Source organism: Bombina bombina, chromosome 4, assembly GCF_027579735.1.
Source record: "Bombina bombina isolate aBomBom1 chromosome 4, aBomBom1.pri, whole genome shotgun sequence".
NCBI classification, from domain to species: Eukaryota; Metazoa; Chordata; class Amphibia; order Anura; family Bombinatoridae; genus Bombina; species Bombina bombina.
The window spans coordinates 704,698,812-704,715,354 of NC_069502.1; the positions used below are offsets into that span (position 1 = coordinate 704,698,812).

The 16,543-nt window shown below is 39.6% G+C and overlaps 1 protein-coding gene across 5 annotated transcripts in view; it reads left to right on the forward strand.

The window, feature by feature from the left end:
- BCLAF1 (BCL2 associated transcription factor 1) overlaps positions 1 to 8,346 on the forward strand; it is a 157,570-nt gene extending 149,224 nt beyond the window's left edge. For all 5 annotated transcript variants that reach the window (XM_053710892.1, XM_053710895.1, XM_053710896.1 and 2 more), the window contains one exon: positions 1,858 to 8,346. In XM_053710892.1, the coding sequence (XP_053566867.1) occupies positions 1,858 to 1,863 (6 nt within the window). In that variant the 3' untranslated portion in view covers positions 1,864 to 8,346. The remainder of the gene's footprint in view (positions 1 to 1,857) is intronic.
- Positions 8,347 to 16,543: the final 8,197 nt, after the last annotated feature.

Here is a 16,543-nt window from a genome sequence, read left to right on the forward strand (position 1 = left end):
TGCTGGGTAGTTTCTGTTGCTTTTAAAATGTATAAAGTATTTAACCTGTGTGTAAGGTGGATCATTTATTTTATCTTGGAGTTGCCTATTGTATTCACAGTTAGGGACAGCACTTTTACTTCAGACCTTTTACAGAAAGAGGGTACGTTCTGGTCAGTTTTAGATGGGTTTTTTTTCAGGATTTTCTTCTATCTGCTCCAGCAGTTAGAGGCTTTATACCCACCAGTGCTCATAAGGTTCTGCTGTGAATGTCAATAAACTGAGTGATTCATTTTTATGTATAAACCTAGTTGATATATTAATTCACATATATAATAACCTCATTAGCACAAAAAGTGTCACAATCTTTCACATTTATTTAAAGGGCCATTATAGTGAAAAAAGTACATTCAATAGAGCAGTGTTTATTAAAGGGACAGTAAAGTCATAATTAGACATTCATGATTTAGACAAATCATACAATTTTAAACAACTTTCCAGTTTACTTCTATTATTTAATTTGCTTCCTTCTCTTATCCTTTGTTGAAAGCTCAGGAGCAGCAAAGAACCTAGGTTCTAGCTGCTGATTGGTGGCTGCATATATATACCGATTGTCATTGGCTCACTCATGTGTTCAGTTAGAAACCAGTAGTACATTGCTGCTCCTTCAACAAATGATACCAAGAGAATGAAATACATTTGCTAAAAAAATAAAAGTAAACTGTAAAGTTGTTTAAAATTGTATGTTCTACCTAAATCGTGAAAGAAACATATTTTGGGTTTCATGTCCCTTTAACTCCAATTGTCAAGTACCCCTAACAGGCCTGATTTTTATATCTTATCTAGAACATAGGTGAAATATTCATATGATAGATGAGAGCAGGTTAGTAACCATGGTTAGTGATCAGCTGATTATCTCACCTGTACTCTAGTTAAAGGGACAGTATAGTTAAAAATAAACGTTCATGATAGGGCATGTAATTTTAAACCACTTTCTAATTTACTTTTCTCATCATCTGTGCTTTTTTCTCTTGGTATTCTTAGTTGAAAGCTAAACCTTTTTTGACTCGTAATTTCTAAGCCCTTGAAGGCCGCCTCTTATCACATGCTTTTTTATTTGCTTTTCACAACAGGGGAGTGCTAGTTCATGTGAGCCATATAGATAACATAGTGATCACACTTGTGGCAGACTGAACTAGTTGGCTAAAATGAAAGTCAATAGATAATAAAGAAAATGTCATGTTATCAGGGGGCTGTCAGAAGATGCTTAGATACAAGGTAATCGGAGGTTAAAAGTATATTAATATAACAGTGTTGGTTATGCAAAACTGGGGAATGGGTAATAAAGGGATTATCTATTTTATAAAACAATACAAATTCTGGTGTAGACTGTCCCTTTATGTTATGGAAATCTGGCCTGCTAGAAGTACATGATGACTGGAGTTAAGAAAAACTGCATAAAAGCATGCAATTTCATCACTATCCGCCCTTCAAAGCTGTGTGTTTAACCCCCAAAAAGGGGGTGCAAATACAGGTAAATTGCCATTCTGGAGCCTCAGAACTGCTGGTTCTGAGCAAAAACTGCCGTTGACCCAATCAGTGGCTTTATTCACATGACCCAGCTGTACAATCAACGATGCTGATAGGCTCAGCTGCAGTTTCTGCTTGGGACAGTAGTTCTCTGCAGCTCCCAAGTGGAATCTTACTTATGGGTTTAACCCTGTGGCGGGGACTAGGCACTCATCTCTGAAAGGTCTGACAAATGAAACATGTCATTTTTTCACTCTAATGGCCCTTTAAGCACTCTGCCTCTTATGCAATAAGACATTAACCTCTTTTTTTTTTTTTTTTTTTTTTTTTTCCCCCCCATTCCTACAGGAGTGATTTGCAAAGACACAAAGCAGAGGAGAGGATGTACTTTTATGTGATCTTCAGTTGAATGTAAACATTTTAGTTTAATTTTATTATTGATTTACAAGTTTAAATGGACTACAACTTAGTTTTAAAGAACTTCAAAACTTTGCATAGCCATGTGGATACATCTCAAAAGAAAAGAGAATTCTTAAATGAAGGACGACGGAGTGATCTTTTAAGGAGAAGCTTTTATGTGTTAAGTATATTTTGAATTAAATGTGTGGTGAGACTGTGAATGTTTCTTTTCCCCTTTCAGTGAATCATCTAGCCGAACATTTCTGTTTATATCAAAATATTACCAATAATATATTTCCTAAAAAGAAGTCTCTCGTTTGTTTGTTTTTTGTTTTGTTTTTTATGGAAAAGTAAAGATGATGAGAAATGAGAAATTTCAAGCATGCCTAAATAAGGTTTTCTCTTGTAAGATGTATCGAGTCCACAGATTCATCCATACTTATGGGATATTCTCCTTCCCTTCAGAAAGTGGCAGAGAGAGCACCCACAGCAGAGCTGTCCATATAGCTCCTCCCTTAGCTCCACCCCTCAGTCTTTCTCTCTGCCTTCTTAACTGCTAGGAAGGGCAAAGAGGAGTGTGGTGACAAATGTTAGTTTTTATTTTCTCAAGCAAAAGTTTATTTTAAATGGTACCGGTGTGTACTATTTACTCTCTGGCAGAAAAGGGATGAAGATTTCTGCAAGGAGGATGATGATCTTAGCATTTTGTAACTAAGATCCACTGCTGTTCTCACAATGGCTGAAGAGTACAGGAAAACTTCAGTTGGGGGAACAGTTTGCATGCTAAGCTGCATTGAGGTATGTTCAGTCTATTTTTTTCTAGACAGACTGTGTTATTTCTAGAAAAGGCTGGCAATATCCCCATGAGGGAAAGGTAAGCTGTATTCAGTAAAAGAGGAATCCAAGTTTGCATAAAGGGCTCATAGTTACTGGTGACACTAATAGGAAAAAACGTTTTGGTTTAATTACAAATAAAACGATTTTTGAGGGACTTTAAGGGGTCTTTGTGGCTTGTTTAAGGGTTATTAACCCACATGGCTAGTTTAAGAAACTCTGTGGTGTTTTTTAGGTCCCATAACATCAAGTGAGGTGGGAGGGGCCTATTTTCAATTGCACAGTTTATTTACCTCAGAAGCATCCAGCTACTTCTCCCGAGATTCCTGCTGTATTTGAGGGCTGTAAAGCGTTTTTTTCCCCCACAAATCATTCCTAAAGGGCAGGTAGGCGCCACAGCAGAGCTGTGGCAAGGTGCTGAACATTATTTTACTGGTTTTGAAGTTTTTTCAATCCGTTTTTTACATTAAGGTGTTAATTGTTTATTTCCATACTGGTGCAAAGTTACTAAGGCTTTATGATGCTACTGTAAAAAATTTGTTTTGTTTACTGCTTGTTTACACTGTTTTGCAGAGTTTGTGCAGCTTTTTTTCTCTTAAAGACACAGTACCGTTTTTGTTTAAAGTGTTATTTTCTTTGATTAAAGTGTTTTCTAAGCCTGTTTGTCTTACTACTAGTCTGTTAAACATGTCTGACACCAAGGAAAATCCTTGTTCTATGTGTTTAGAAGCCATTGTGGAACCCCCTCTTAGAATGTGTCCCACTTGCACTGATATGTCTATAAATTATAAAGAGCATATTTTAGCACTTAAAAATATTGCAATAGATGATTCTCAGTTAGAAGGAAATGAGGGTTTAGTATCTAGCTCTCCCCAAGTGTCACAACCAGTAACGCCCGTACAAGTGACGCCAAGTACCTCTAGTGCGTCTAATTCATTTACTTTACAAGACATGGCCACAGTTATGAATAAAACCCTCACAGAGGTTTTCTCTAAACTGCCTGGTTTACAAGGAAAGCGTGACCGCTCTGGGTTAAGAACAAATGCTGATCAGTCTGACGCTTTAGTAGCCGCATCGATATACCCTCACAATGTTCTGAAGTAGGGGTAAGGGATTTGTTATCTGAGGGAGAGATTTCTGATTCAGGAAAGACGCTCCCTCAGACAGATTCTGATATGACGACCTATAAATTTAAGCTTGAACACCTCTGCTTATTGCTCAAGGAGGTATTAGCTACTCTAGATGATTGTGACCCTATAGTGGTCCCAGAGAAATTGTGTAAAATGGACAAATACTTAGAGGTTCCTGTTTACACTGATGTTTTTCCAGTCCCTAAGAGGATTGTGACTATTGTTACCAAGGAGTGGGATAGACCAGGTACTCCGTTCGCTCCCCCTCTTGTTTTTAAGAAAATGTTTCCCATATCTGACAACATACAGGACTCGTGGCAGACTGTTCCTAAGGTGGAGGGAGCTATTTCTACTCTTGCTAAGCGTACAACTATACCTATCGAAGACATTTGTGCTTTCAAAGATCCTATGGATAAAAAATTAGAGGGTCTCCTAAAGAAAATTTTTGTTCATCAAGGTTTTCTCCTCCAACCTATTGCATGCATTGTTCCTGTAACTACTGCAGCTGCTTTCTGGTTTGAGGCTCTAGAAGAGGCTCTCCAGGTGGAGACTCCATTAGAAGATATTATGGATAGAATTAAGGCCCTTAAGTTGGCTAATTCTTTCATTACAGATGCCGCTTTCCAAATCTAAATTAGCGGCAAAGAATTCAGGTTTTGCCATTTTAGCATGCAGGGCGTTATGGCTTAAGTCCTGGTCTGCTGATGTGTCATCAAAGTCTAAATTGTTGAACATCCCTTTCAAAGGAAAGACCCTATTCGGGCCTGCACTGAAAGAAATTATTTCAGACATCACTGGAGGGAAAGGCTATGTCCTCCCTCAGGATAAAACAAAAAAAATGAGGACCAAACAAAATAATTTTCGTTCCTTTCGGAACTTCAAGGGTGGTCCCGCTTCAGCTTCCCCTGCAGCAAAGCAAGAGGGGAATTCTGTCCAATCCAAGTCAGTCTGGAGACCTAACCAGGCTTGGAACAAAGGTAAACAGGCCAAGAAGCCTGCTGCTGCCTCTAAGACAGCATGAAGGGGTAGCCCCCGATCCAGGACAGGATCTAGTAGGGGGCAGACTCTCTCTCTTTGCTCAGGCTTGGGCAAGAGATGTTCACGATTCCTGGGCTTTAGAAATTGTGTCCCAAGGATATCTTCTGGACTTCAAAGACTCCCCTGCAAACCAGACAAAGAGAGAGGCGTTCTTACGCTGTGTAGAAGACCTACATACCATGAGAGTGATCCGCCCAGTTCCAAGAGCGGAACAAGGGCTAGGTTTTTACTCCAACCTGTTTGTGGTTCCCAAAAAAAGAGGGAACTTTTAGACCAATCTTGGATCTCAAAATTCTAAACAAATTCCTCAGAGTACCATCATTCAAGATGGAGACTATTTGGACTTAAAGGATGCGTATCTATACATTGCTATTCACAGAGATAATCATAAATTCCTCAGATTCGCCTTTCTGGACAGGCATTACCAGTTTGTGGCCCTTCCCTTCGGGTTGGCCGCGGCTCCCAGAATTTTCACAAAGGTGCTAGGGTCCCTTTTGGCGGTTCTAAGACCGCGGGGTATAGCAGTGGCGCCTTATCTAGACGACATCTTAATTCAGGCTTCGACTTTCCAGCTAGCCAAATCTCACACGGACATCGTGTTTGCTTTTCTGAGATCTCACGGGTGGAAGGTGAACATAAAAAAGAGTTCTCTCTTCCCTCTCACAAGAGTTTCCTTCCTAGGGACTCTGATAGACTCGGTAGAAATGAAAATATTTCTGACGGAGGTCAGAAAATCAAAACTTTTAATCACTTGCCGAGGTCTTTATTCCATTCCTCGGCCATCAGTGGCTCAGTGTATGGAGGTAATCAGACTCATGGTAGCGGCAATGGACATAGTTCCTTATGCCCGCCTACACCTCAGACCACTGCAACTATGCATGCTCAAACAGTGGAATGGGGATTATGCAGATTTATCTCAACTGCATCTGGACCAAGAGACCAGAGATTCTCTTCTCTGGTGGTTGTCTCAGGACCACCTGTCTCAGGGAATGTGTTTCCGCAGGCTAGAGTGGCTCATAGTAACGACAGATGCCAGTCTGCTAGGCTGGGGTGCAGTCTGGAAATCCCTGAAAGCACAGGGCTTATGGTCTTGGGAGGAATCTCTCCTCCCGATAAACATTCTAGAACTGAGAGCGATATTCAATGCGCTTCAGGCGTGGCCTCAGCTAGCTGCGGCCAAATTCATCAGATTTCAGTCGGACAACATCACGACTGTAGCCTATATCAATCATCAAGACGGAACACAGAGTTCTCTAGCGATGATGGAGGTAACCAAAATAATCCGATGGGCGGAGGATCACTCTTGCCATCTCTCATCAATCCATATCCCAGGGGTAGAGAACTGGGAGGCGGATTTCCTAAGTCGTCAGACTTTTCATCCGGGGGAGTGGGAGCTCCATCCGGAGGTATTTGCCCAGCTGACTCAACTATGGGGCACACCAGAATTGGATCTGATGGCGTCCATCAGAACGCCAAACTTCCTTGTTACGGGTCCAGGTCCCGGGATCCCCAGGCGGTACTGATAGATGCTCTAGCAGTGCCCTGGTCCTTCAATCTGGCTTATGTTTTTCCACCATTTCCTCTCCTCCCACGTATGGTTGCCAGAATAAAGCAGTAGAGAGCTTTGGTGATTCTGATAGCACCTGCATGGCCACACAGGACTTGGTATGCAGATCTGGTGGACATGTCATCCGTTCCACCGTGGACTCTGCCAATGAGGCAGGACCTTCTAATTCTGGGTCCATTCAAGCATCCAAATCTAATTTCTCTGCGTCTGACTGCTTGGAGATTGAGCGCCTGATTCTATCAAAGCGTGGTTTCACTGAGTCGTTCATTGATACCCTGATTCAGGCTAGAAAGCCTGTTACCAGGAAAATCTATTATAAGATTTGGCTCAAATATCTTTGTTGGTGTGAATCCAAGGGTTACTCATGGAGTAAGATTAGGATTCCTTGAATTTTGTCCTTTCTCCAAGAAGGATTGGAGAAGGGATTATCAGCTAGTTCCTTAAAGGGACAAATATCTGCTTTATCTATTTTTACACAAACGTCCGGCAGATGTTCCAGTCGTTCAAGCATTTAGTCAGGCCTTGGTCAGGATCAGGCCTGTATTTAAACCTGTTGCTCCGCCATGGAGCCTAAACTTGGTTCTTAAAGTTCTTCAAGGGGTTCCGTTTGAACCTATGCATTCCATAGATATTAAGCTTCTATCTTGGAAAGTTTTGTTGTTAGTAGCTATCTCTTCGGCTCGAAGAGTTTCTGAGTTATCTGCTTTACAGTGTGACTCGCCTTACCTAGTTTTCCATGCAGATAAGGTGATTTTGCGTACCAAACCTGGGTTTCTTCTAATAGGAATATCAATCAGGAGATTGTTGCTCCTTCTCTGTGTCCTAATCCTTCATCAAAGAAGGAACGTCTGTTGCACAATCTTGATGTGGTTCGTGCTTTAAAGTTCTACTTACAAGCAACTAAAGATTTCTGTCAAACATCTTCATTGTTTGTTGTTTATTCTGGTAAACGGAGAGGTCAAAAGGCTACGGCTACCTCTCTTTCCTTTTGGCTGAAAAGCTTCATCCGTTTGGCTTATGAGACTGCTGGCCAGCAGCCTCCTGAAAGAATTACTGCTCATTCTACTAGAGCAGTGGCTTCCACATTGGCTTTTAAAAATGAGGCTTCTGTTGAACAGATTTGTAAGGCGGCGACTTGGTCTTCGCTTCATACTTTTTCCAAATTTAGCTTCTTCTGAGGCTATTTTTGGGAGAAAGGTTCTACAAGCAGTGGTGCCTTCCGTTTAAGGTGCCTGTCTTGTCCCTCCCTTCATCCATGTCCTAAAGCTTTGGTATTGGTATCCCATAAGTATGGATGAATCCATGGACTCGATACATCTTACAAGAGAAAACAGAATTTATGCTTACCTGATAAATTTCTTTCTCTTGTGATGTATCGAGTCCACGGCCCGCCCTGTCTATTTAAGACAGGTAGTATATTTTTATTTAAAAAACTTCAGTCACCACTGCACCCTATAGTTTCTCCTTTTTCTTCCTGGCCTTCGGTCGAATGACTGGGGGGTGGAGCTAAGGGAGGAGCTATATGGACAGTTCTGCTGTGGGTGCTCTCTTTGCCACTTCCTGTAGGGAAGGAGAATATCCCATAAGTATGGATGAATCCGTGAACTCGATACATCACAAGAGAGAAATTTATCAGGTAAGCATAAATTCTGTTTTTTAATCAAAATTATATTTCCACACCACCAATTGCTCTTTACAGGTCTCTTGTATTTTAGATCTTTCTTTTTTTTATTTATTTTTTATTTACCTTTAAAGAGACATCAAAGTGCAAAAAGAAAATGCCTTAATTTGTTAGAGCAATTTATTATTGCACTGTTGCTTTCATATAACTAAGCCCTGAAAAAGTCAAAATTAAACCTTCATGATTCAGAGCGTCCAGTTTACTTCCTTTATCCAGTTGTGCAGTCTTTTTGTATGCCCACTTTCTGAGGTACCAGGTTCTACTGAGCATGTGCAAGAGTTCATAGTATACGTAAATGATTGGGTGATGCCTGTCACATGATACATGGAGAAGGGTTAGGGAAGATCCCTCCAAGATACAGTGACATAGTAGTATCCCTACGCTTTTAGTCTGTAAATACCACAGATTTTTTTAAAGGGTAAACGGATCGTAAGTTCTGAAAGCTTTTTATACTTTGTGACTCCTCCTCCCCAGTTGTAAACAATGAGGGAACAGTTTGAGTTTTCAATCAACTTCATAGCACGATCCCCTAAAGATAGCATACAACACATATACCCAATACCCCTCACAAGCGGAGATTGCCCATAATCAAATGAGTAGTCCAATTCCCCTTTAAATAGCAGGCGATTGCCATAGAAATAACAATCACTTGTATACTTGATGCATTTAACAGTCTTTTTTTTTTTTTTTTTTTTTAAGAGGTGAAGCCACTCTTTCAAAGGAGAGGGGTCACATGGCCAGGTGGTTATCTGTTGACCACTGTGTTAACAATCACCTGTCATAAGCATATGAACAATATCTTGGGTGTGAGGTATTCCCTATGTTACAATACATACATAGACTTGAGTCACCTTATTTGAAAGCCTGGTTGTTCAGATGAGTGGTCGTGTCTGCCTGCTGATTGTCACAACAGAGACAAATACCTCTCAACTCTGGTTATATTTTTGGGATTCTGATGTTTTTTAAGAGGCCTTTATTACCCCCTCACCATAACAACATACCACAATACATTTGAATGAGTGACGTTTCATGTCTTTTAATAGCTTATGAAGTGAATGCTATTGTAAGACTGATAATCTAGAAGTAACCAGTAGCCTCATTTATTTGTACTGTTGATGTTAGGGCTCATTCTACGTTATTTGTCTGAATAAAAAAAATGAGAACTGAGAGAATGTAAAAACGACTATTTTGTGAAAATCTAACATAAATGCAAATGCTTGGTCTGCAAAAAACAGCAAAAAGAGGTATAATTTGTGTGGTTACGTCAAATTAAATTTGTATTAATGCAATAAAGGCCAAATAACCAAAAACACCTCTAGCAAAGGGGTGTGAAAATAGCTCAGCAGCGAAAGGGTTATTTATATTTTAATATAATTTACTAAAACAGTGACACATCACTATAGAAACATTTAGAGTTGTCATTCTGTAAGGTTGTTTTTGTGGATGAAAAAAGAACAATGCAATAAGTTATGTTCTGTCTACTAAAAGCCTGGAAAGAGACATTCATTCTAAGACTTGAAAGTTATGCTTCAGAGATAAAATTCAAATACACTATATGGGGGGGGGGGGGTTATGAGTATGTAGAGCAGGAAATGCCAATTTCTAACTGGTTTTCAGAATGTTATGCACTCTCATTTAAAGGGATAGGAAAGTCAACATTAAACTTGCATGATTCAGATACAGCAGACTTTTGTAAGGCAAGGGCTACCTGTAATTTTATTCCAAGTGATGTGGTCACCTAACTAAAAAAAAAAAAAAACACCAGTCGCTGGCTGAAAATTTGGCCACAAATAGGACCTGCTGGCTGAAAATTGTATTTTTGCCACAAATACAGCCGCACTCTTTACTTACTGCGAGAGCTCTCTCTATATGTCAGACCAGGACGATCAAGCAACCTTATCTGTGTACCGCACAATCAAGACAATGAACTATTCTCAGCCAATTCTACAAATTAATTTTATTGGCTGGACGCCATGTCAGGTTGATCAGGGAGCAGGTCTTGTTGGCTGCTCTCCATTCGTCCGCTACTAGCTGAAGACTATTGCAAATAGTTGGGACAGTGAAAGCAGCAGGACCTGCAGGCTCTGTACCGCCTTACACAGCAACCAGAGACTGGTATTGCAGCAACAGAACTGACCTGCACAATCTGGTGACAACAAATTCTGGGGAAAGAAGTCTGCAGAAACTAGCACAGTATAGCTGATATTAGTGTGTCAGAGAAAGTATCAGAGAGCAGCATCAAAGCCTGGTACAGAGTAAGTAAAAGAACCTGAGGGGGAGTAACAAACCCTGGGGAAAAAAACACTACCAGACCATTCACCCAGCCTGGTGACAAGTAACGGAGGACAGAACTAGAAAGTAGCAGACATAGCAGGACCTGAAACTGCCAAACCCAAGGATACCGAGCAGCATCTCAGCCTGGCGCATGAAGAGTCTGTACTATTGACTGACCGCTCTTGACACAAAAAGTAGGAGAGTTTGGGACAGGCAGCAACTAAAAATTGGGGCAGCGAATTCAGCTACAGTCACGTCCCGCATGCTGAAGTACACATACTACTGTAAAAGACTCATAGCTGATTTCAAAAGTCTGAATAAGAGAAACATTTCTCATATATCATATCTACGGTGACAAGGCTCTTTAATCATAATCTAGATGTGTGAGAAATGTTTTTCTTATTATGCAGACTTTTGAAATCTTCCAGACGGTCACCTCAAAATTCACTCATGGTCCACTGGTAGACAGCGATCTACATTACAAATCTGTTAGTTGAAGAAACTAAACAAAGAAAAGATACTATATAAGCACTCAAAAAAAGACCCTTAGATAAATTGGAGTTTGGAAAAAAGTCACACAGGTTAAAATATAAATCTTTATGAGGACGTGTTTAAAAACTTGGTATATTAAAACTAAAATGCTGGCAGAAATTCCAGTTAAAAAAAACTGGTTATCAAAAACAAGAACACTGAAATAATAATGAGGTTCACTATTGTTGGGGCAGCAATGTATATGGGCTATATAGCCTAAAAATGAAAACCAATATACAGGTATTAGGAAAAAGGTCCAGAGTGGTAAATTAATAAGGTTACATCAGTAACAGAAAACACAGAATTAGCTTATTGTATTGGTGCACTTATAAAAACCTTATGTAGGTTTGTGCTATTATGTATTTCAATATATATTAGCAAATTCACTGTAAAGATTATAAGTTGGGTTAGATAGTGGCTGCTTCGGTATTGGAAATGAACCTCTATTAAAAAAAAAAAATGGTGTTGGTTGTACACACATAGGGTTAACACCAGGATAGACATGCTGGTGAGATTATAATATTCGATCAGCTGACATACTAGTGATTGTTCTTAGTGAATTTACTTGCTGTGCTTGTAAATATATTAAATTGATCACATTAAATTAGCATGTTCATATAAATATATGATAAGCTTAAACCTCAACATTGGCAAATTCACTATAAGGATTGTTAGTTTAGTAGAATAATGGTGCTGCGGTATTGAAAATTAACCCGTCATAAAAATATGTTTGGTTCTAAACATAGTGAATTTGCCAATGTTGAGGGTTAAGCTTATATATTTATGATATGAACAACATGCTAATTTAATGTGATCAATTTAATATATTTGCAAGCACAGCAAGTAAATTCACTAAGATATATCACTAGTATGTCAGCTACTCGAATATCATAATCTCACCAGCGTGTCTATCCTGGTGTTAACCCTATGTGTGTACAACCAAAACCAAATTTTTTGATAGGGGTTCATTTCCGATACCGAAGCAGCCACTATCTAACCCAACTTATAATCTTTACAGTGAATTTGCTAATCTATATTGAAATACATAATAGCACAAACCTACATAAGGTTTTTATAAGTGCACCAATACATTAAGCTAATTTTTATTTATATTAATTTACCACTCTGGCCTTTTTCCTATACCTGTATATTGGTTTTCATTTCTTCTACAAGATACGAGTCCACGGATTTCATCCTTACTTGTGGGATATTAACCTCCTGCTGACAGGAAGTGGCAAAGAGCACCACAGCAGAGCTGTATATATTGCTCCTCCCTTCCCTCCACCTCCAGTCATTCTCTTTGCATAACTTCTGAAGGACCAATTGTGAAGAACTGGTGGAGTTTTACTTCACTATGCCTACCCTTTTGGTGTTGTCTGGAGATGGACTTAGTGATTTTGCCTAAGACATTGCTTTCTCATCCACAGGACCTCTGGAGGAGATGGTGGACCTCTGGACACTGTGTGAGTATCATCATGCTGTTACTCAGCATGAAGGTAGGTGCAGTTTATTTCAGGGGCTTTTCAGCAGGAACTCTGATTTAACTTGCTCTATCATAATGATTTATTCCCAGACAGTTAGGCAGATTTTGGTCTAGGGCACTGGGACTTTAATACCCTGATTAAAATGTTGTTGTTTTAAAAGTTTGGTTTTAAAAACGTTTATTGGAACAGCAATTGGGTCAGGAGACCAGAGACTCTCTCTTCTTTGGTGGTTGTCGCCGGATCATCTGTCCCAAGGGACGTGTTTCTGCAGACCCTCGTGGGTGATAGTGACAACGGACGCCAGTCTATTAGGCTGGGGTGCAGTCTGGAATTCCCTGAAGGCTCAGGGTGTATGGACTCAGGTGGAGTCTCTACTTCCAATCAATATTCTGGAGTTGAGAGCAATATTCAATGCGCTTCAGACGTGGCCTCAGTTGGCTTCGGCCAAATTCATCAGATTCCAGTCGGACAACATCAGGACTGTGGCTTACATCAAATCATCAGGGAGGAACGAGGAGTTACTTAGCGATGAAAGAAGTATCCAAGATAATTTGATGGTCGGAGGCCCACTCTTGTTATCTGTCAGTAATCTACATCCCAGGAGTGGACAACTGTGAAGCGGACTTTTTAAGCCGACAGGCTTTTCATCCGGGGGAGTGGGAACTCCTTCCGGAGGTCTTTGCCTCACTGATCCTCCACTGGGGCAGACCGGAATTGGATCTGATGGCGTCTCGACAGAATGCCAAGCTCCCAAGATACGGATCCAGGTCGAGGGATCCTCAGGCCGAACTAATAGATGCCTTGGTCGTTCAACCTAGCTTATGTGTTTCCACCATTTCCTCTCCTTTCCCGGGTGATTGCTCGGATCAAACAGGAAAGGGCTTCAGTAATTCTAATTGCGCCTGCGTGGCAACGCAGGACTTGATGTGCAGATCTAGTGGACATGTCCTCTCTGCCTCCTTGGAAACTTCCAATGAGACAGGATATTCTAATTCAAGGTCCTTTCCAATATCCAAATCTAATTTCTCTGCAGCTGACTGCTTGGAAATTGAACGCTTGATTTTATCTAAGCGGGGATTTTCGGATGCGGTCATTGATACTTTGATTCAGGCACGTAAGCCTGTCACTAGAAAGATCTATCATAAGATATGGCGTAAATATCTTTTTTTGGTGTGAATCCAAGGGCTACTCATGGAGTAGCATTAGGATTCCCAGAATTCTCTCTTTTCTCCAGGAAGGATTGGCGAAAGGGTTGTCAGCGAGTTCCTTAAAGGGACAATTCTCTGCTTTGTCAATTTTGCTACATAAACGTTTGGCAGATATTCCAGACGTTCAGGCTTTTTGTCAGGCTTTAACCAGACTTAATATAAGCCAATATTATTGTGAGATGTTTAGCCCAATCTTATTAGAATCTATGTAAGTATATTTGGCAGACAGAAGCATATACAAATATGCCATGAAAGAGTGGACTTAAGTGGTTGGATGTGCACCAATACTTTTTTTTGTTTTATAATTGTTTTGGTCACTTTGGTAGCACTCCAACAATATGTGTGTTAAGATTAAACAGTCCTTTTGTGGTGTGCTTAACCAAAAAAAACCTTTGGTTAATGCACGCCACCCAGCCCAGGTGTGTTCCAGATAATGTAATTGTGATATACTTAATAAGGTAGAAAGCTTTCTGTAGACATTACTTGCTGCAGTGTGGAAACTGGTTAGAGTTAGGACCAGTCTAATATGGGACACCTTGTAAGTGGTGACTGGCTTGGCAGAATATGATCATATTGTGTGACTAAGATCCCATTTCATTTAAAGGCATTTTCAACAGGCAAAACATTTTTGAAGCATAAATATAAGTCAATGTTATTGTGAGATGTTAATCCCAATTTTATTTGAACTATGTAAGTATATTTAGCAGATAGAAGTATATTTGTTTTTGCAGCTCAAATGTAAGCCAATATTATTGCAAGATTTTAAGTCAATGTTATTGTGAGATGTTTATCCCAATGTTATTAGAAGCTATGTAAGTATATTTGGCAGACAGAAGCATATACAAATATGCCATGAAAGAGTGGACTTAAAGGGACAGTTTACTCAAAAAATGTCTCCCCTTTAATTTGTTCCCAATGATCCACTTTACCTGCTGGAGTGTATTAAATTGTTTACAAGTAGCTCCTTTACCCTTATATTGGCATTTGAAATGGTTGATTTAGCATGTGGTATCCCCACCTATTCTGAAAGTTTGTGGCCGCGCGTACCAGCTATAGATAAGCTTTGTAAACACAGCCAGCAGAAGAAATTACACTCCCAGTTGGATATAGCAGAGATAAGGTAATAAAATGTTGATTTTCCATTGTTCTCTCAAGCTACTGGTGATTGTTTTAAGGACAGATATAAGATAAAGAAGCAGGTATATGTGCACAATGTGATACATTAATGAGATCTGATTATACCTACAAGCTCAACCCATTGTATTAGGTTGTGGCTTCAAAACACAAACTCAGAGCTTTAATATACACAAATAAACCTTAAAAAGCTAATTTTCATACATTTTTTACTCTGCAGTTGGTAAAAAACCCAATTGTAAACACATTAAGGGAAAAACTATTTTACAGTATACTGTCCCTTTAAGTGGTTGGATGTACACCAATACTTTTTTTTTGTTTTGTAATTGTTTTGGTCACTTTGGTAGCACTCCCACAATATGTGTGTTAAGATTAAACAGTCCTTTTGTGGTGTGCTTAACCAAAAAAAACCTTTGTTGTATAATTTAACCAGAATTAAGCCTGTGTTTAGACCAATTGCTCCACCCTAGAGTTTGAATTTAGTTCTTAATGTTATTCAAGGGGTTCCATTTGAACCCATGCATTCCATAGATATTAAGTTATCTTGGAAAGTTTTGTTTTTGGTTGCTATTTCTTCTGATCGTAGAGTTTCTGTGCTTTCAGCGTTACAATGTTATTCGCCTTATCTTATCTTCCATTCTGATAAGGTGGTTTTGCGTACCAAACCTGGTTTCCTTCCTAAGGTTGTTTCTAATAAGAGTATTAATCAGGAAAGTGTGGTTCCTTCATTATGTCCTAACCCTTCTTCTAAGAAGGAGCGTATGTTGCATAACTTGGATGTGGTCCGTGCCCTGAAGTTTTACTTGCAGGCGACTAAGGATTTCCGTCAATCATCTTCATTATTCATTGTTTTTTCAGGAAAACGTAGGTGTCAGAAAGCTACGGCTACCTCTTTCTTTTTGCTGAAGAGTATCATCCGTCTAGCGTATGAGATTGCTGGACAGCAACCTCCTGAAAGAATTATGGATCATTCCACCAGGGCTGTGGATTCCTCATGGGCATTTAAAAATGATGCTTCTGTTGAACAGATTTGCAAGGCTGCAACTTGGTCGTCTCTTCATATTTTTTCCAAATTTTACAAATTTGATACTTTTGCTTCTTCTGAGGCTGGTTTTGGGAGAAAGGTTCTTCAAGCAGTGGTGCCTTCTGTTTAGGTCCCTGTCTTGTCCCTCCCTTTCATCTGTGTCCTGTATCTTTGGTATTGTATCCCACAAGTAAGGATGAAATCCGTGGACTCGTCGTATCTTGTAGAAGAAAAGGAAATTTATGCTTACCTGATAAATCTATTTCTTCTACGATACAAGTCCACGGCCCACCCTGTTATTTTTTTTTTTTTTTTTTTTTTTTTTTAATTAAACTTCAGTCACCTCTGCACCTTTGTCTTTTCCTTTCTCTTCCTAACTTCGGTCGAATGACTGGAGGTGGAGGGGAGGGAGGAGCTATATAAACAGCTCTGCTGTGGTGCTCTTTGCCACTTCCTGTCAGCAGGAGGTTAATATCCCAAAAGTAAGGATGAAATCCGTGGACTCGTCGTATCGTAGAAGAAATAAATTTTTCAGGTAAGCATAAATTTCCTTTTTTAGGCTATATAGTCCATATACATTGCTGCCCCAACAATAGTGAACCTCATTATTATTCCAGTGTTCTTGTTTTTGATAACCAGTTTTTTTGATGTGTTCAGCTAGTTGCCAGTAGTGCATTGCTTTTCCTCCAGCAAAGGATAACAAGAGAATAAAACAAATATATTCTATCCA